The sequence below is a fragment of the Centropristis striata genome, chromosome 9 (genome assembly GCF_030273125.1).
Source record: "Centropristis striata isolate RG_2023a ecotype Rhode Island chromosome 9, C.striata_1.0, whole genome shotgun sequence".
Taxonomy (NCBI): Eukaryota; Metazoa; Chordata; class Actinopteri; order Perciformes; family Serranidae; genus Centropristis; species Centropristis striata.
In genome coordinates this window covers 9,113,119-9,134,104 of record NC_081525.1, presented here as the reverse complement: position 1 = coordinate 9,134,104, position 20,986 = coordinate 9,113,119, and the positions used below count along the sequence as shown (strand labels likewise).

The 20,986-nt window shown below is 39.1% G+C and overlaps 1 protein-coding gene across 1 annotated transcript in view; it reads right to left on the bottom strand.

The window, feature by feature from the left end:
- LOC131977809 (desmoglein-2.1-like) overlaps nt 1-20,986 on the bottom strand; it is a 65,471-nt gene that overhangs the window by 32,676 nt on the left and 11,809 nt on the right. The window contains exons 2-11 of the mRNA XM_059341252.1: nt 17,245-17,373; nt 16,401-16,559; nt 16,166-16,307; nt 12,382-12,542; nt 11,318-11,452; nt 10,685-10,729; nt 9,668-9,826; nt 9,433-9,574; nt 5,726-5,886; nt 4,640-4,774 (exon numbers count right to left, since the gene is read on the bottom strand). Coding sequence (XP_059197235.1) covers nt 4,640-4,774; nt 5,726-5,886; nt 9,433-9,574; nt 9,668-9,826; nt 10,685-10,729; nt 11,318-11,452; nt 12,382-12,542; nt 16,166-16,307; nt 16,401-16,559; nt 17,245-17,373 — 1,368 coding nt within the window. The remainder of the gene's footprint in view (nt 1-4,639; nt 4,775-5,725; nt 5,887-9,432; nt 9,575-9,667; nt 9,827-10,684; nt 10,730-11,317; nt 11,453-12,381; nt 12,543-16,165; nt 16,308-16,400; nt 16,560-17,244; nt 17,374-20,986) is intronic.

Sequence of the window (20,986 nt, the reverse complement as noted above, 5' to 3'; positions counted from 1 at the left end):
AAGTCATTCCACACGATTCCCGATTAGGGCGCAAGTTTTGACGTTTTTACTTTTCGCGATTTCTCAAAGCTGCGAGACTAGTTACGCGCCAAAGTTTTTACGGAAGAATAATCTATAATAATAATAATAACTAGAAACAAAATTCCAGGGAAATTTTGGAGTGCCACGGGGCTACTGCCGGATGATTCTCGTGGTTTAAATCAGCAGTTAAACAGGGACTCTGTCCTGAGTTCACAGACACCTCATACAAGTTTGTAGGACAAACGGTTCAGTAGTTAGTAAAAAGGGGCGTGGCTACTCAAAGGGGGCGTGGCTTTAATCACCATTCACACAGGGACTCTGTCCTGAGTTCACAGACACCTCATACGAGTCTGTACGACAAACGGTTCACAAGTTAGTAAAAAGGGGCGTGGCTACTCAAGGGGGCGTGCCTTCAATCACCAGTAAAACAGGGGCTCCATCCTGAGTTCACAGACACCTCATACAAGTCTGTAGCACAAACGGTTCACTAGTTAGTAAAAAGGGGCGTGGCTACTAAAAGGGGCGTGGCTTCAATCACCAGTAAAACAGGGGCTCTGTCCTGAGTTCACAGACACCTCATACAAGTCTGTAGGACAACCGGTTCACAAGTTAGTAAAAGGGGGCGTGGTTACTCAATGGGGGCGTGGCTTCAATCAGCAATTAAACAGGGACTCTGTCCTGAGTTCACAGACACTTCATACAAGTCTGTAGGACAAACGGTTCATTAGTTAGTAAAAGGGGGCGTGGCTAATCAAAAGGGGCGGGAATTTGTGAAATATTGTTATGAAGACAATCAGTGATGAGCCATCATCATGTATGACAAGTTTGAGGCAGATTGGACAATGTATGGTCAAGTTAAAAGAGTTAACTGTTTTCAGTTAAAATGTCTGTGTTGGAGGAGGGGAGAGGGAGGGGGGAAGCTTTGGTAGCTAAGCAACCACATGGCCAGGTGGAGTCGACCAATCAGAGCAGAGCAATCAACAGAAACTAACTGTCACTGACAATGCTTTGCTAAAGTGAGCAGCCAGAGGTGGACAAACTGAAAATTCTGGCCTCGAACAGAAAGCATTTTCGGCAAAACCATAATACCTATCACTGATCCGACTTCACTTTGAGCGTCCTGAGTTCTTCCTGAACATCTACATATATTTTTTTTTAAGAAAAATGAAAAAATAGCTTTGTTAGAGCGATCTAAAAAAACTCTTAAATCTGATTATTTCAAAAATCCGCCTGTGTTTTTAATATGGGACTCAATGGGGCAGTTGTTGCGTTTTGGTGGCACTTCTCTGTGTCCTGCGCCCAAACTAAAACTCTGACAGCTTTACCAGAGGATTGTGAGTGAGACCACAAATTTTCCTACGTTTCTATGTATAAATTATTTCTGTAGAGTGAAATTTGCGGCCTGGAGCGCAGTTTTCAAATTTATTTTGTGACAACTCCTTCTCTGCCTCTACACTCTGCTTGATGACATCACCAGTCTAGATTCTGAACATTCCGCGCAATACACACACATGGGAAAATCGCCGTCCCCATTAGTTTGGAAAAATGGAAATGTTTTCGCACTTCGTGCGAAAACTATACGTGCAATCGCTTTGAAATTTCACAGGACTAGAGTTAAATTCAGGCCCTACAACTTTCTAAATCGGTTCGGAATTTTACGAGCAACGGTTTGCGAATGGTGAGGCCCCAAAGTTTGCGCAATGCGTTCCGGATGGGCCGAAAAGTGCACGTTTGTGCACGTTGTGCGAAAACGTGCGCGCCGATCGCTAATAAAAGTCATTCCACACGATTCCCGATTAGGGCGCAACTTTTGACGTTTTTACTTTTTGCGATTTCTCAAAGCTGTGGGACTAGTTACGCGCCAAAGTTTTTACGGAAGAATAATCTATAATAAATAATAAACATGAGCAATAATAAGAGATGCCTCGTGCTTCGCACGAGGCACTCATCCTCACTGCTTGCAGTGAAGATGAGTGCCTCGCTGCTCAGCCGTGGCACTAATAATAATAAACATGAGCAATAATAAGAGATGCCTCGTGCTTCGCACGAGGCACTCATCCTCACTGCTTGCAGTGAAGATGAGTGCCTCGCTGCTCAGCCGTGGCACTAATGAGCAATAATAAGAGATGCCTCGTGCTTCGCACGAGGCACTCATCCTCACTGCTTGCAGTGAAGATGAGTGCCTCGCTGCTCAGCCGTGGCACTAATAATAAAAATAAGCCCGGTGAAGAGTAGTTAGTGTGCTTTTGCAAGCAAGCACACAAAATAAAACTAGAAAATTCCTAAAGAAATTTTGATTGTGTGCTTGCCTCTGGACCATCATTCTCGTGGCTCAAATCAACAGTCAAACAGTGACTCTGTCCTGAGTTCACAGATACCTCATACAAGTCTGTAGGACAAACGGTTCACAAGTTAGTAAAAGGGGGCGTGGTCACTCAAAGGGGGCGTGGCTTGAATCAGCAGTTAAACAGGGACTCTGTCCTGAGTTCACAGACACCTCATACAAGTCTCTAGGACAAACGGTTCATTAGTTATGAAAGGGGGCGTGGCTAATCAAAAGGGGCGGAGTTATCAATCACCAGTTAAACAGGGACTTCATGCCGAGTAATCTGACACTTTATACAAGTTTCTAGGACAAACGGTTCATTAGTTATGAAAGGGGGCGTGGCTAATCAAAAAGGGCGGGAATTTATGAAACATTATTATGTATAAGTGGTCAGTGATGAACCATCATCATGCTTGGCAAGTTTGAGGAAGATTGGACAATGTATGGTCAAGTTATAAGGTCTCATGTTTTATGAAGTCTGTTCACTTAGAGTAAACTGACAGTTATCAGTTAGAATGTCTGTGTTGGAGGAGGGAGGGGGGAGGGGGGAGGCTTTTGTAGCTAAGCAACCAGGTGGCCAGGTGGAGTCGACCAATAAGAGCAGAGCAATCAACTGAAATTAACTGACAGTTCCTTCACAGTGAGCAGACAGAGGTCGACAAACTGAAAATTCTGGCCTCGAACAGAAAGCATTTTTGGCAAAACCATAATACCTATCATTGATCCGACTTCACTTTGAGCGTCCTGAGTTCTTCCTGAACGTCTACATATATTTTTTTTAAAGAAAGATGAAAAAATAGCTTTGTTAGAGCGATTTTAAAAAACTGTAAAAAAAATTTTGGGGAGAAATCTTCCTGCATTTTTAATATGGGAGCCAATGAGGCAGTTGATGTGTTTTGTTTGTGCATCTGTGCGTCCTGCGCCAAAACTATAACTCTGACAGCTTTACCAGAGGATTGTGAGTGAGAGGACAAATTTTCCTACGTTTCTATGTATAAATTATTTCTGTAGAGTGAAATTTGCGGCCTGGAGCGCAGTTTTCAAATTTATTTTTTGACAATTCGTTCTCTCCCTCTACACTCTGTTTGATTACATCCCCACTCTAGACTCTCCATAGGGTTACATTGGGGGGATTTTTTGACGTGTTTTTTCCCAATAATTTGAAAACCGTTTGTCGGAACCCTTATAAAAGTCATAGCACACTTGTCATGGGCGAGCCGGTCGGTTTGATACCTTTTTTGTGTATGTGCGAGCAAAACTCTGGGAGGAGTAGTCGACCGAAAAAACACCACGGAAGAAACGGAAGAATAATAAAATTAAGCCCGGTGAATAGTAGTTAGTGTGCTTTTGCAAGCAAGCACACAAAATAACAATAATACATGTTCTAGTTTCTTGACATTAGAGCAATTATTACATTGGGGGGCTTGAAGGTAGCCTACTTGAGGGCTTCTTACCACATGTGTGCTGGAAGCTAACACAATATTTTTTTCTTATTGCTTTATTATATATATTTTTATTCTGTTTGTTGAATCTGCAGTGATTGAGAGTCACAGATAGTCAGAAGCATTACTCACAATTGCGACATAGGGATCTTTAGTGTAGTCTTCATTTTCCGTCAGTTGTTTTGGCGGTGGAATCCACATTCTTTTTTTTCTCACCAGAATGTCTCCAGAGTTGGCTGTCATCACAGCAACAGGCTGCAGCTGCAACACAACAGATGTAGTTTCCTTCATAATGAATCCTTACATTAGAGATTCTTCTATGGTCCGTCTAAGGCTGCTTATCACTTGTGAAAATATCCTTAGTTTTCGTCTTTGTCAACTTTTTTCATTCATAATTCAGTGTTTCTATTTGAACATGCAGGAACACATGGTAAATATGTTTACTGAGACTGGGATGTCTACACTCCAACCAAAATACAAAACACCACGAACTGCAAGAGTGAATAACCTTATTGGGGCTAAGATAGATAAACCAAAGGAAATATATATCATATCCATTACAAAAAAACTAAAACTAACACTAAAACTAATAAAAAAAACTAAACTAAAACTAAGCATTTTCAAAAAATAAAAACTAAACTAAAACTAGCAAACTCACTCTAAAAACTAACTTAAACTTATTGAATTTGAAAACAAAAATTCACAACGAAATTAAAACTAAAACTAATGAAAAATCCCAAACTATTATAACCTTGGTCTATATTATTTTTTTTCTCAAGTAGCACTGTGACTGTTCATCTCCAAAACCCTGTAACATGTAGATATAGAAGAGTGCGAGAGAGAAAACTACCTCCTCTTTTTCCAGAGTGGGAGGGTTGTCGTTCACATCTAGGATATTAATGGTAACCATGCCAGTTGCACTGTTCCCTCCTGGTTCACCGTTTAAGTCTTGACCCCTCACTGTCAGAGTGTACTGATCTGTCCTCTGAAATCAGAAAACAATCATAAATTACTTACATGAACTGGATGACATAGCAGTGAGATAGCACTAATGCTAAAGGTGTTAATGCTGAAACATGAACTGTATTTATACTCCATAGATTTTGCTGCATGGCTTTTTCTTTGTAGGCTTTCATGATTATTTGAAGCAAATCTCGTTGTTGTAAAAGATACTTCAAAAACAAAGTAAATGTCTTGTGTAGCAGGTATGTATCAGTCAACTTATCCACCATTAGGTAAAAATGTTGCTTTGAGAGAGAGGTACCGGGGACCCCTCATGTATGTTCCTTGGAATAATTTTGATGTAGTGTGTAATAACACACACACACACACACACACACACACACACACACACTACAGGCCAAAAGTTTGGAGGCAACTTAAATTTTCTGTTCACAACGGCTTTCTTAAAAACCAGTATGGATTCTTTAGTTTTTGGATGTGTTTACTGGTTTACTAATTATAGTAAAAATGTGTTCTAATAAGTGACTCTTTATGTAATAATCACGTTTATTTTGTTGCAAAGAATAGCAATGAAACTATGATCTTTTTTTGTACAAATTTGATCATGCTTCCAATTTTATGGCCTGTATCAGTATTTCCAGTACTATAATAGTGGTTTAAGGATTCATTTAATACTCGAATAAATTTAGAACACTTTTACTATTTCCAATATAATTCTTTGTTGATGCCATGATTCAGTCGATACGGGAGGCTTGCCAGGAAACTGACGCTGATAACCTGACCTTTGTGCCATTGTGTGCATGAGTGTCCACACTCTAGTGGGACTAGTGGAGTCTGTGAATGCCGGGGGAAACAGTTTGAGCATTTGAGGGTTTAATATGTTTATTATTGATATGTTTGTATAATCAATAAAATACGTTTTTGTATTTGTACATCGCACGTGGGGGGATTTGTGGGGCAATTCATACTGTACCTCTCTGTCCAGGCCAGAGTTTTTGACAATGATGTTCCCATCCTTGGTAATGTGGAACAAGTCATGATCTGGGTTCTGCTCTATGATGCTGTAGGCGATCTGAGAGTTCTTATTACCTGGTTCATCAGCATCAGTTGCAGTTATGGTCATAACCGAAGTCCCTGTGAAACAGCATTAAGTGAAACAGTCACCAACCTTAAAGATGCCTTGTGTAGTTTTGTTGTAAACAGACACATGTTATGTTACATCCAGTGTTTTTCCCTAATTTACATTGCACATTGTATCCATGTGTGACATGTGTGAATTCACCTCTTCTTCATAAAACAATGGCAATTCTGATTTTCTGACTATGTTTTAATTTAAAGCTATGGGGTGATATGACTTTAACTACCACTACCACACTGTAAAACCCAACTTGTTGTTTCAACGTAAATATTTGAGTGTCGACGCTGCAAAATAATTTTATGTCAAGACAACCAAGACAAAGGAGTTAACTCAAATGAATCTTGCTATTTGACTCAATATTTTAGGTTAAAATGACTTTTTGCACAAATGTTTGTTGTATTGAAAAGGAAAAATGAGTTATAATAACAAACAAGCAACACTGGGTTTTACAGTGCACCTTCGAATGTCTTCCCTTTTGTAGGAAATGAGCACCTTTGGTCACCTGATTGGTCAAGTCTTGCCTATAAGTATATGATATTAATCATCTATTACGTTTCTTGTTTTTTCATTCTCACCCTGTATTTAAGCTTTATATACACAGTCGCCCATAAAGTTAACTATAGTTAGTTATTTTTGTTTTTCAGACACAAGTTGATTGTGGTTTCATTATTATTGTGATATGTTTGGATGAAATTGATTAATACAATTTTTAGAAAATATACACTTTATCTGTCGAGAATAAATCATATTGTCACAATCATTTCATGGAAAGTAAAAAATATTTAATTCCAACTTTATGGGCGACCATGTATCTATAAAAAGAATAGCAAAAACAAACAGGTCCATCAGACCATTAGGTCCATGTACAACCAAAGTGAGAGCTGTGTCCATATACTCGGCACTCAGTTAAACACCCTCTTTTTGTGGGTGTAGGTCTCCGTAATGGTTGCCCTATGTCAACGATTCTGTTTGTGATTTTATCGGACAGGATCTCAAGGGGGAGGGGGAGGAGGGTGTTCGGTTTGGGGACCTCAGAATAGCATTTCTGCTTTTTGAAGATGATGGGGTTCTGCTGGCATCATTAACCCATTTAAGCCGGGAAAGCATTACCACACGCTTCAGAATACATGTGGAAAAAGACACAAAATGACCAAAAAAGACACAAAATGACCAAAAAAGACACAAAATGAGAATACACGTGGGAGTGTCGCAATGCAACATGGGACTTTTCCAGAACTTTGATATCATGGCGGAAGACGGTGAAGAAGGTGAGGATGGGATAGGGTGAGAATCTAGGACTTGAGCCGATTCTACTTTGTGTCAAAAGTATCCAGTTGAGGTAGTTCTGGCATCTGATCCAGGAGTCCCCTGTAGAGGGCACATCCAACTGGTAAGAGGCCCCAGGGAAGACCCAGAACACTCTGAAGAGATTGTCTATCTCGCCTGGCCTCAGAACACCTCTTGGTCCCCCAGAAAGAGCTTAAAAGAAAGAGAGGGATGTCTGGTATACCTTGCTTAGTCTGCTGCCCCCACTGCCCGGACCAAATAAGCAGAAGAAAATGGATGAATTAATGTATCAAACTGTGGTCACAGTAGGTTATCCACACCTTTCCTTGATCAACATGAAATTGAGCGCACATGCACTAGCCACGTCCTCACTACTCCCGCAAAATACTATGCAAATGACTACAAATACACTCCATGTCAGCTTGCTGTTGCTCCTATAATAGATACAGCATTTCAGTATTGCCAGCAGGAGGCAGTGTGGCACTTTGCTTCTCATATCAAATCTTTTTGAGAGCAAACTGTTGTTGCTCCCTCTTTCTTATGAGCAAAGCACCTGACTGACGCCTGCCTCATAATATGCTTTCCCCTGTGTTTACAGGTTTGTGATGTTTTAAAACCTGTATAATTATAAACACATGTTGTTTAGCATTTATGTAAAATGTTGGATCTGTGTTGTTGTTAGGCTAGTTAGATAATGTATAGTTTTGTGAACAAGCAGACAAAATATGGCTTCCCTTTTGTTCTTGGTATATCATTTATTTCAAGCCATTCCAAATAGTTCAGCTACCTACACAGGATGAGTATTCCACTATATACCAGTGTTATGGTCTTTGGGGTATTGTGTGTTTGTTTTGTCTCCCTTTTCCATGTCTGTGCCTCAGGACTGCAGTATATGTCACCAGCGCCGTCAGAGGGAATTGCCGCTGGGAAACGCCTCCACCAATTGCTGACAGCAGTGTTTCCCTGGCTCCGCCTCTTCTGTTCTATCGGCCTGGCGACCGATCAACTGCCGCCCCTGCCTCCAGCACAGCATTAAGAGCAGCTTTGCGCGGCTGTGGAGCCCTTTCTTTTGTCCTTTTTGTATGGGCATGTATAAAGTATCTTTTGCTGTTCATTGACTTTGAGAACCTTGTGTGTTAATTAGACTAGAATTAGACACTAGAATTGTAATCGTTGTTTGTACTGGGCATTAGGTTAAGTTTTTTTTTTTCCCACATTTTTTCGGACAACACGTAGATTATTCCATTTGTTAGGTTCACTAGTTTATGGGTGGTTGCACTTATGTATTTTTGTTTGTGTAGATTAAATTAGCATAGTCAGCTAGAGTTTTTTTGTTTATTGTGGTTGAACAGAAAGATAGTGTGGGGGAAAATAGAGGTAGGAAGACTGGTTTAGTTGTTTGTTTTAAGAGTTGGTGCCACCCACAGTCCTTTGTTCACTGCCTCACCTCTGTATTAAGTTATTGTTGTAGAAAATCTTTAAAGAAAAAGACTTGATGACCAGGTAGATTAGAATTAAAGCCTTGTGCGGGATTTATTGTAAGTATCAAAAACAGATACAGTGACAGTGACAGACAAATCCAAAGATCAGAACAACGCCTTGTCTTGTCTTTTTTAGTTTGCAGGTTCGTGCGTCATTATTTCTGTGTAACTAAAGTTCAATGACCTGTTATTTCGGAGCACACTTGGGATTTCCTAAATAAGAGCTGTTCATATCTCAATCAAGCAGAAGTTTCCTGTGACTGTTGGTCAGATTTCTGTGTGATTATCAAAACATGTTTGATGCATATTTAAACTGCTATATGTCTGATATTTTAATACATATTCAAATTAATTCACAACATAATCAGCCTGAAAAAGGTTTTCCTTTTGTTACTTCTTGTAAACGTGTGCTATTAATCAATAAATGTCTTTGCTTGAGTACACTGGCGTTATGTACATTCTCTACAGTTCTCCTACAGGTCACTGTATGAAGCAATGCACATGCCTGTGCCAGTGCATGCTCGTCTGGTGGGAGGGGCTTAGGACAGAGCAGAGAGGGCAGAGATGCAGGAGGAGAGCTGTATTTTCAAATTCTAGTGGTAAACAAATATACAGCAGAACTCTCTTAAATTATAATATACTGAAAAGTTATTATAGAATTTTTGCATCATGATATCAAATATTTCTGCCTCCTCTAGCTTTAAGTATTCCACATCACATAAGAGGATAAATATTCCTGAAGGAGCTACAGTACACTAAAGCAGAAACACTGACCTGCAGGACTTAACTCGTTCACATTTCCGGGCTGGATGACTCCAAACACTGGCGGGTTGTCATTTTCATCTATAACCTTGAATCGTATGTCAACGTCGTCCTCTGCACGGGTGCCGTTCCTGTACTTGGCAACACCTGCTAGCTGAAAAAAGAAATGTGACATGAAAAGCTTATAACATAGCAAATGACTATACAGAAGAAGATTAACAGAAGAATAGAATATCTTGGCACTCACAACGTACGTATCGATGTCTTCCCTGTCAAGCTTTCTGGTGACACGAATGTATCCATCTGTGGGGTCGACTACAAACACATGGAAGGGATGTTGGTTTGCACCAACGCCTTCTAAAGAGTATAAAATATTCCCCGTGTCGTCATCAAAATCTGAATGAATCTGAAACAAACAGCACACAGCTGATTCAGCTCAACACAGTCTAATATTACATTTCAGGGCGCCACAAGGACAACATTAGCATTAGCTTGGAAACTATTTATTTCATGGGGAGAAGAAACAAAAAATCCAAACCATGTTTTTTTGTTCAAACCTAAACAATAAACATCTCAGCATTTGGTATTCAATTCAACATTAGTTCTTTTACTCTCAACAAACAATAAAATGATAATAGATATACTGATGGATCAAAATTGTAGAAAACATAAACCTCACTCTAGTGAGATATAGTGTATAGAGTATAGAGTGTATACAAATTGTCCCCACCTCTAATAGATGGTTTAATCCAAATTCCAAACCCTCAATTCTTAATAAACAATTATTGCTGTTATGTGCCTCATTATAATTCTAAAGAGTCCAAGTGCGTCCACAGAGAGAGAGAGAGTGTGTGTGTGTGTGTGTGTGTGTGTGTGTGTGTGCAAAAACAACCATGGACTGACAAGACAATAAACAACACAATTGATGTTACAATTGACACAATACTACTACTAGTAACAACAACAACAACAATAACAATAATACATGTTCTAGTTTCTTGACATTAGAGCAATTATTACATTGGGGGGCTTGAAGGTAGCCTACTCGAGGGCTTCTTACCACATGTGTGCTGGAAGCTAACACAATATTTTTTTCTTATTGCTTTATTATATATATTTTTATTCTGTTTGTTGAATCTGCAGTGATTAAGAGTCACAGATAGTCAGAAGCATTACTCACAATTGCGACATAGGGATCTTTAGTGTAGTCTTCATTTTCCGTCAGTTGTTTTGGCGGTGGAATCCACATTCTTTTTTTTCTCACCAGAATGTCTCCAGAGTTGGCTGTCATCACAGCAACAGGCTGCAGCTGCAACACAACAGATGTAGTTCCTTCATAATGAATCCTTACATTAGAGATTCTTCTATGGTCCGTCTAAGGCTGCTTATCACTTGTGAAAATATCCTTAGTTTTCGTCTTTGTCAACTTTTTTCATTCATAATTCAGTGTTTCTATTTGAACATGCAGGAACACATGGTAAATATGTTTACTGAGACTGGGATGTCTACACTCCAACCAAAATACAAAACACCACGAACTGCAAGAGTGAATAACCTTATTGGGGCTAAGATAGATAAACCAAAGGAAATATATATCATATCCATTACAAAAAAACTAAAACTAACACTAAAACTAATAAAAAAAACTAAACTAAAACTAAGCATTTTCAAAAAATAAAAACTAAACTAAAACTAGCAAACTCACTCTAAAAACTAACTTAAACTTATTGAATTTGAAAACAAAAATTCACAACGAAATTAAAACTAAAACTAATGAAAAATCCCAAACTATTATAACCTTGGTCTATATTATTTTTTTTCTCAAGTAGCACTGTGACTGTTCATCTCCAAAACCCTGTAACATGTAGATATAGAAGAGTGCGAGAGAGAAAACTACCTCCTCTTTTTCCAGAGTGGGAGGGTTGTCATTCACATCTAGGATATTAATGGTAACCATGCCAGTTGCACTGTTCCCTCCTGGTTCACCGTTTAAGTCTTGACCCCTCACTGTCAGAGTGTACTGATCTGTCCTCTGAAATCAGAAAACAATCATAAATTACTTACATGAACTGGATGACATAGCAGTGAGATAGCACTAATGCTAAAGGTGTTAATGCTGAAACATGAACTGTATTTATACTCCATAGATTTTGCTGCATGGCTTTTTCTTTGTAGGCTTTCATGATTATTTGAAGCAAATCTCGTTGTTGTAAAAGATACTTCAAAAACAAAGTAAATGTCTTGTGTAGCAGGTATGTATCAGTCAACTTATCCACCATTAGGTAAAAATGCTGCTTTGAGAGAGAGGTACCGGGGACCCCTCATGTATGTCCCTTGGAATAATTTTGATGTAGTGTGTAATAACACACACACACACACACACACACACACTACAGGCCAAAAGTTTGGAGGCAACTTAAATTTTCTGTTCACAACGGCTTTCTTAAAAACCAGTATGGATTCTTTAGTTTTTGGATGTGTTTACTGGTTTACTAATTATAGTAAAAATGTGTTCTAATAAGTGACTCTTTATGTAATAATCACGTTTATTTTGTTGCAAAGTATAGCAATGAAACTGATCTTTTTTTGTACAAATTTGATCATGCTTCCAATTTTATGGCCTGTATCAGTGTTGCCAGTACTATAATAGTGGTTTAAGGATTCATTTAATACTAGAATAAATTTAGAACACTTTTACTATTTCCAATATAATTCTTTGTTGATGCCATGATTCAGTCGATACGGGAGGCTTGCCAGGAAACTGACGCTGATAACCTGACCTTTGTGCCATTGTGTGCATGAGTGTCCACACTCTAGTGGGACTAGTGGAGTCTGTGAATGCCGGGGGAAACAGTTTGAGCATTTGAGGGTTTAATATGTTTATTATTGATATGTTTGTATAATCAATAAAATACGTTTTGTGCGCACGTGGGGGGATTTGCGGGGCAATTCATACTGTACCTCTCTGTCCAGGCCAGCGTTTTTGACAATGATGTTCCCATCCTTGGTAATGTGGAACAAGTCATGATCTGGGTTCTGCTCTATGATGCTGTAGGCGATCTGAGAGTTCTTATTACCTGGTTCATCAGCATCAGTTGCAGTTATGGTCATAACCGAAGTCCCTGTGAAACAGCATTAAGTGAAACAGTCACCAACCTTAAAGATGCCTTGTGTAGTTTTGTTGTAAACAGACACATGTTATGTTACATCCAGTGTTTTTCCTTAATTTACATTGCACATTGTATACATGTGTGACATGTGTGAATTCACCTCTTCTTCATAAAACAATGGCAATTCTGATTTTCTGACTATGTTTTAATTTAAAGCTATGGGGTGATATGACTTTAACTACCACTACCACACTGTAAAACCCAACTTGTTGTTTCAACGTAAATATTTGAGTGTCGACGCTGCAAAATAATTTTATGTCAAGACAACCAAGACGAAGGAGTTAACTCAAATGAATCTTGCTATTTGACTCAATATTTTAGGTTAAAATGACTTTTTGCACAAATGTTTGTTGTATTGAAAAGGAAAAATGAGTTATAATAACAAACAAGCAACACTGGGTTTTACAGTGCACCTTCGAATGTCTTCCCTTTTGTAGGAAATGAGCACCTTTGCCTATAAGTATATGATATTAATCATCTATTACATTTCTTGTTTTTTCATTCTCACCCTGTATTTAAGCTTTATATACACAGTCGCCCATAAAGTTAACTATAGTTAGTTATTTTTGTTTTTCAGACACAAGTTGATTGTGGTTTCATTATTATTGTGATATGTTTGGATGAAATTGATTAATACAATTTTTAGAAAATATACATTTTATCTGTCGAGAATAAATCATATTGTCACAATCATTTCATGGAAAGTAAAAAATATTTAATTCCAACTTTATGGGCGACCATGTATCTATAAAAAGAATAGCAAAAACAAACAGGTCCATCAGACCATTAGGTCCATGTACAACCAAAGTGAGAGCTGTGTCCGTATACTCGGCACTCAGTTAAACACCCTCTTTTTGTGGGTGTAGGTCTCCGTAATGGTTGCCCTATGTCAACGATTCTGTTTGTGATTTTATCGGACAGGATCTCAAGGGGGAGGGGGAGGAGGGTGTTCGGTTTGGGGATCTCAGAATAGCATTTCTGCTTTTTGCAGATGATGTGGTTCTGCTGGCGTCATTAACCCATTTAAGCCGGGAAAGCATTACCACACGCTGTTGGGTTATTCTACTATTAAAACCGGGAAATCGGATACGTCGTTTTTGTAGTATTTGTAGTTTTTTCCACCTATTTTCGGTCTCTTGGCCAATGAAATGCATCAGAATACATGTGGAAAAAGACACAAAATTACCAAAAAAGACACAAAATGACTAAAAAAAGACACAAAATGAGAATACACGTGGGAGTGTCGCAATGCAACATGGGACTTTTCCAGAACTTTGATATCATGGCGGAAGACGGTGAAGAAGGTGAGGATGGGATAGGGTGAGATATCCGGGGCAGCTCGGACTTGAGCCGATTCTACTTTGTGTCAAAAGTATCCAGTTGAGGTAGTTCTGGCATCTGATCCAGGAGTTCCCTGTAGAGGGCACATCCAACTGGTAGGAGGCCCCAGGGAAGACCCAGAACACTCTGAAGAGATTGTCTATCTCGCCTGGCCTCAGAACACCTCTTGGTCCCCCAGAAAGAGCTTTAAAGAAAGAGAGGGACGTCTGGTATGCCTTGCTTAGTCTGCTGCCCCCACTTAGCAGAAGAAAATGGATGAATCTATGTACCAAACTGTGGTCACAGTAGGTTATCCACACCTTTCCTTGATCAACATGAAATTGAGCGCACATGCACTAGCCACGTCCTCACTACTCCCGCAAAATACTATGCAAATGACTACAAATACACTCCATGTCAGCTTGCTGTTGCTCCTATAATAGATACAGCATTTCAGTATTGCCAGCAGGAGGCAGTGTGGCACTTTGCTTCTCATATCAAATCTTTTTGAGAGCAAACTGTTGTTGCTCCCTCTTTCTTATGAGCAAAGCACCTGACTGACGCCTGCCTCATAATATGCTTTCCCCTGTGTTTACAGGTTTGTGATGTTTTAAAACCCGTATAATTATAAACACATGTTGTTTAGCATTTATGTAAAATGTTGGATCTGTGTTGTTGTTAGGCTAGTTAGATAATGTATAGTTTTGTGAACAAGCAGACAAAATATGGCTTCCCTTTTGTTCTTGGTATATCATTTATTTCAAGCCATTCCAAATAGTTCAGCTACCTACACAGGATGAGTATTCCACTATATAACAGTGTTATGGTCTTTGGGGTATTGTGTGTTTGTTTTGTCTCCCTTTTCCTTGTCTGTGCCTCAGGACTGCAGTATATGTCACCAGCGCCGTCAGAGGGACTTGCCGCTGGGAAACGCCTCCACCAATTGCTGACAGCAGTGTTTCCCTGGCTCCGCCTCTTCTGTTCTATCGGCCTGGCGACCGATCAACTGCCGCCCCTGCCTCCAGCACAGCATTAAGAGCAGCTTCGCGCGGCTGTGGAGCCCTTTCTTTTGTCCTTTTTGTATGGCCATGTATAAAGTATCTTTTGCTGTTCATTGACTTTGAGAACCTTGTGTGTTAATTAGACTCAAATTAGACACTAGAATTGTAATCGTTGTTTGTACTGGGCATTAGGTTAAGTTTTTATTTTTTTTCACATTTTTTCGGACAACACGTAGATTATTCCATTTGTTAGGTTCACTAGTTTATGGGTGGTTGCACTTATGTATTTTTGTTTGTGTAGATTAAATTAGCATAGTCAGCTAGAGTTTTTTTGTTTATTGTGGTTGAACAGAAAGATAGTGTGGGGGAAAATAGAGGTAGGAAGACCGGTTTAGTTGTTTGTTTTAAGAGTTGGCGCCACCCACAGTCCTTTGTTCACTGCCTCACCTCTGTATTAAGTTATTGTTGTAGAAAATCTTTAAAGAAAAAGACTTGATGACCAGGTAGATTAGAATTAAAGCCTTGTGCGGGATTTATTGTAAGTATCAAAAACAGATACAGTGACAGTGACAGACAAATCCAAAGATCAGAACAACGCCTTGTCTTGTCTTTTTTAGTTTGCAGGTTCGTGCGTCATTATTTCTGTGTAACTAAAGTTCAATGACCTGTTATTTCAGAGCACATGGGATTTCCTTAATAAGAGCTGTTCATATCTCAATCAAGCAGAAGTTTCCTGTGACTGTTGGTCAGATTTCTGTGTGTTTATCAAAACATGTTTGATGCATATTTAAACTGCTATATGTCTGATATTTTAATACATCTTCAAATTAATTCACAACATAATCAGCCTGAAAAAGGTTTTCCTTTTGTTACTTCTTGTAAACGTGTGCTATTAATCAATAAATGTCTTTGCTTGAGTACACTGGCGTTATGTACATTCTCCTACAGTTCTCCTACAGGTCACTGTATGAAGCAATGCACATGCCTGTGCCAGTGCATGCTCGTCTGGTGGGAGGGGCTTAGGACAGAGCAGAGAGGGCAGAGATGCAGGAGGAGAGCTGTATTTTCAAATTCTAGTGGTAAAAAAATATACAGCAGAACTCTCTTAAATTATAATATACTGAAAAGTTATTATAGAATTTTTGCATCATGATATCAAATATTTCTGCCTCCTCTAGCTTTAAGTATTCCACATCACATAAGAGGATAAATATTCCTGAAGGAGCTACAGTACACTAAAGCAGAAACACTGACCTGCAGGACTTAACTCGTTCACATTTCCGGGCTGGATGACTCCAAACACTGGCGGGTTGTCATTTTCATCTATAACCTTGAATCGTATTTCAACGTCGTCCTCTGCACGGGTGCCGTTCCTGTACTTGGCAACACCTGCTAGCTGAAAAAAGAAATGTGACATGAAAAGCTTATAACATAGCAAATGACTATACAGAAGAAGATTAATAGAAGAATAGAATATCTTGGCACTCACAACGTACGTATCGATGTCTTCCCTGTCAAGCACTTTGGTGACACGAATGTTTCCATCTGCGGCGTCGACTACAAACACATGGAAGGGATGTTGGTTTGCACCAATGCCTTCTAAAGAGTATAAAATATTCCCCGTGTCGTCATCAAAATCTGAATGAATCTGAAACAAACAGCACACAGCTGATTCAGCTCAACACAGTCTAATATTACATTTCAGGGCACCACAAGGACAACATTAGCATTAGCTTGGAAACTATTTATTTCATGGGGAGAAGAAACAAAAAATCCAAACCATGTTTTTTTGTTCAAACCTAAACAATAAACATCTCAGCATTTGGTATTCAATTCAACATTAGTTCTTTTACTCTCAACAAGCAATAAAATGATAATAGATATACTGATGGATCAAAATTGTAGAAAACATAAACCTCACTCTAGTGAGATATAGTGTATAGAGTATAGAGTGTATACAAATTGTCCCCACCTCTAATAGATGATTTAATCCAAATTCCAAACCCTAAATTCTTAATAAACAATTATTGCTGTTATGTGCCTCCTTATAATTCTAAAGAGTCCAAGTGCGTCCACAGAGTGTGTGTGTGTGTGCAAAAACAACCATGGACTGACAAGACAATACACAACACAATTGGTGTTACAACTGACACAATACTACTACTAGTAACAACAACAACAACAACAACAACAACAACAACAACAACAACAACCACATGTGTGCTGGAAGCTAACACAATATTTTTTTCTTATTGCTTTATTATATATATTTTTATTCTGTTTGTTGAATCTGCAGTGATTGAGAGTCACAGATAGTCAGAAGCATTACTCACAATTGCGACATAGGGATCTTTAGTGTAGTCTTCATTTTCCGTCAGTTGTTTTGGCGGTGGAATCCACATTCTTTTTTTTCTCACCAGAATGTCTCCAGAGTTGGCTGTCATCACAGCAACAGGCTGCAGCTGCAACACAACAGATGTAGTTCCTTCATAATGAATCCTTACATTAGAGATTCTTCTATGGTCCGTCTAAGGCTGCTTATCACTTAAGGTTGGCATGTCATTTCAAATATTGCAGCACTGGACACAACTGTACCTTAAAGGAACAAGGAAATATGCATCTTGGGGAAAATGTTCAAGGTTTTCATATACCCGTTTGGGCTGTCAGCTCTGTTACTGAAAGCAAAGCAGCTCAGACTTACAGTGCAAAGGTCCCTAGTTTCTATGTGGAGTTGACCAGAAAATCTTCTTTAGTGGAATTGTGAACCCTGCAGCTGTGTCAAAAGTCTCTCTACTAAAATCTAGTAGACTTGGTAGACTGTATTAAAGGGTCTCAAACCAAAGCGCTGCCACAATTTTTATTGTCAGGAATTTCCGTGTTTGGGATTTTCTTACTGATACTGTTGAGTAAAAGGTTGTTGCTGTTGTTTTCCCTGCTAGTAAGTTGAGCAAGAGGCTACTTCTTAGGTAATAGCACTGCTTAATTGTCAGTAAAACAAGGTAACTATGGTTTGTATTCTTGTTATTGAGGGACACTACATCTGGTGTAAGAAATGAAAAAAATTCCAGAAGACATCCCAGCCCACACACCAGGTGGCACCCCGGTTATAGACTATCAGCCACTGGTGACACTGGGCCGTGTCTGGTTGGTAGTCTATGACTATTGAGGAGAACAGCTGGTCTGTGCTGTTGGACACAGGCATCACCAGCTAACCTGGTGATGCCTGTTATCTTCACCAACAAAACAACCATCTCTCCCACCATATAGAAACTTCAGACAGCCGTCAGAGAGTGGACTTCCAATGCAAAACAAGTGGGGGGAGCTTGCCATGTTTTCAGGGGTTACATGTCTATGGTTAATGGTTACTGTTTGTGTCAGACCTGTGCCAAGGGGTGCTACAGAGGGAATGGAAAGAATCAACTGCATGTGGGACTAGGGTTGTCAAAAGTATCGATACTCAAAAAAGTAGCGATACTAAAATGTTGTATCCGAACACAATACTAATTTTCAAAAGTATCGATCCAACAACTTATTAAACAGCTAAACCATACAACATCAAAATATTGTTCTAATTGTTATTGTTTATTGTATTTATTTATTTTTTGCACTACCTCAGACCTGAAGCTTGTTATCATAGTTGCAGTTTCTTTTTGCACAACTGTTTTTTATTGCACAACTGTGGTTCTGTTCATTGTTGTTGCATTTTTCTTGTTAATAAAAATATTTCTGTTAAATTTTGGGGTCTTTGTTTTTACCCTTGTGGCTTCGAAAATGGTATCGAGTATCGAATATTTTCCTGAGTAGGAAGTGTGGGACAATGTTGCAGTCACCTTGGGGTTGATTGGATACTAATCTCGATATTTTTAAAGGTACGCCTTCCAACCAAATGACATGGATATTTCAGACTACTGATTAATGTTAAATCGATTTATGCCTAAATTTGCTACCTGAGAACATATCTGGTTGAGAGAGTCATTCAGCAAGTTAGCTTTCCAATGTAGTTTGTTCAAGTCAGTGAGTTGGGACAATGGTGAGTCTGGTTCCAAGTTTTAAAAGCTCCACACAGACAACACTTGCTGCAATATAAAATAATACAAAACAATTGTGAGCCAAAAGTGGTCTCAAGTAGTCTTCCTCCGAGACACACACTACAATGTTGTCACACAGGCATCATAATGGCATTACACCCATGACCCACCCATTATGTCTTTGCCATGCCTTTATTAATCTTATTTTGTTTGCTTATTGATATTAAAATATACTTTATTGCTCATCTATTATAAGTTAACTATAAGTTAACTATGCTTTTTGCAACTACCGGATCTAAAGCGAGAACAATGCCTTATTACTTGTTAATTAATGGTTATTAAGGACCTTATTATAAAGCGTTACCAAAAAGTTTTATCTAGCGGCACTGGGAGGAGGAGAGTCATGAAGGAGAGATCCCGCTCCAGCCTGATGACAGAGGAGTAGGAGAGGATGTGACTGAGTAGGGAGTACTCCCAAAGCAGAGTGGGAGGGGCTGCCTGCAGTGCACAGACAGAAGGACAGGTAAAAACAAGCCCGTCAGCTGACAGCGAAGCCAAAGCATAGGAGGAGGATTGTGATTTTAATGATCCATGGTTTTGGCCAGTTATAATGACAGATTCTGACAGGGTGAACATGGGGCATGTTATGGCACAACAAGCTCCTTTTTCAGAAACCGCAGAAGGCAGGCCGTTCCCAAAATATTTCTTGTAGGGCGTGGGGGGCAGCATCTGAGAGAATCTTGCCCAAGCAACTCTGTCAGCTGGCCTGCCGACAGGTTCACTGCACTCAAGGGCCCCACAGACTGATCAGCTGTTGAGAGCTGTGACCCAGACAGAAGACGTACTACACTGTAAACCCGAATGTTCAAAATAATTAATTGGAATAAGTAATGTAAACTTAAAATGTTCTAAAAAGTTGTACTTACTTAAAAACATTGAGTGCCAGTAACTATTTCCTTCTTTCTGAGTTTATCAAACTTGTAATTTTTGATTAATATTAACTTCTTTGCATTTTATGTAACTGAGACTTGAAGTAATTAACCCAAGGTTACTTAAAACTATGTGGATTAAACATGAATTTATATCTTATTTTGAAAGAACAAATAAATAAAATTAAGAATAAGTCAATAGATTTGTATTGTTATTATACAGCTAATATACTGTGAGTGTGTATGTATGAATTATCACCCCCACACACACGCACATATGTACAGGTTTATTTAAAAAATATATATTTTTTATGTTACAAGGTTGGCTAGTTAATATAAATTACAGCTACAAAAAAAAACCGGAAGTGCCCACATATTTTATTTTGTAGTATTTGCGTGCACTTCCTGTTCAGCCAGCAGACCGGAGCCGAGGAGAAGAGCGGGAGACTAATGACCGGAGTACGTTAACAGGGAGTTCTTCACCTTTCAGTTGTGAATGTAAGTAGTCAACATAAAACTTGCTTGAATGTTTGTTTCAGGAGGTTCAATGTGTTTTTAAAACGAAAAAAGTAAATCACCTCAACATTTAAAAACGGTCGACCGTTAGGTTAGCAAGCTAACATGCAAAGTCATCCCACCAGTTAGCTGTATAAGCTACATGGCTAGGCGAATGTATTCGTTAAAAAAAATGTGATGCCCAACGTGCAGTAGTGGATAGTAAGACTGCTCATAATGAAATCTCGAAGTCTGTGTTGGAGCTGTGTGAGTGTTGTGAGTGAAAGCAGAAGCTAACTATAGCACCACTTGTTGTGCTAAATGCTAGGGCTGCGTAGCATGCTAAGCGGGGCGACACGATGTTAATTTACCAGCTACAGGAGTCTGTCAGTGCAGCGAGTTGCTGCGTGCCAGCTGTGGAGATTTTGAGGAGATTTCAAGAAGGAAATTTCGAAAATGGGCAAGTTAAAACATGTCACTTAAACTATTAGCAGAATATGCCCCGTTTTACGAGTGTATTGTGCATTTAAATCGTTTTAACTGCACATTTATTTGATTTATTTTAACATTCAAACACTAACATGATTGCAATCCTGCGTCACATGTCAGCTCTGCTACAGTAA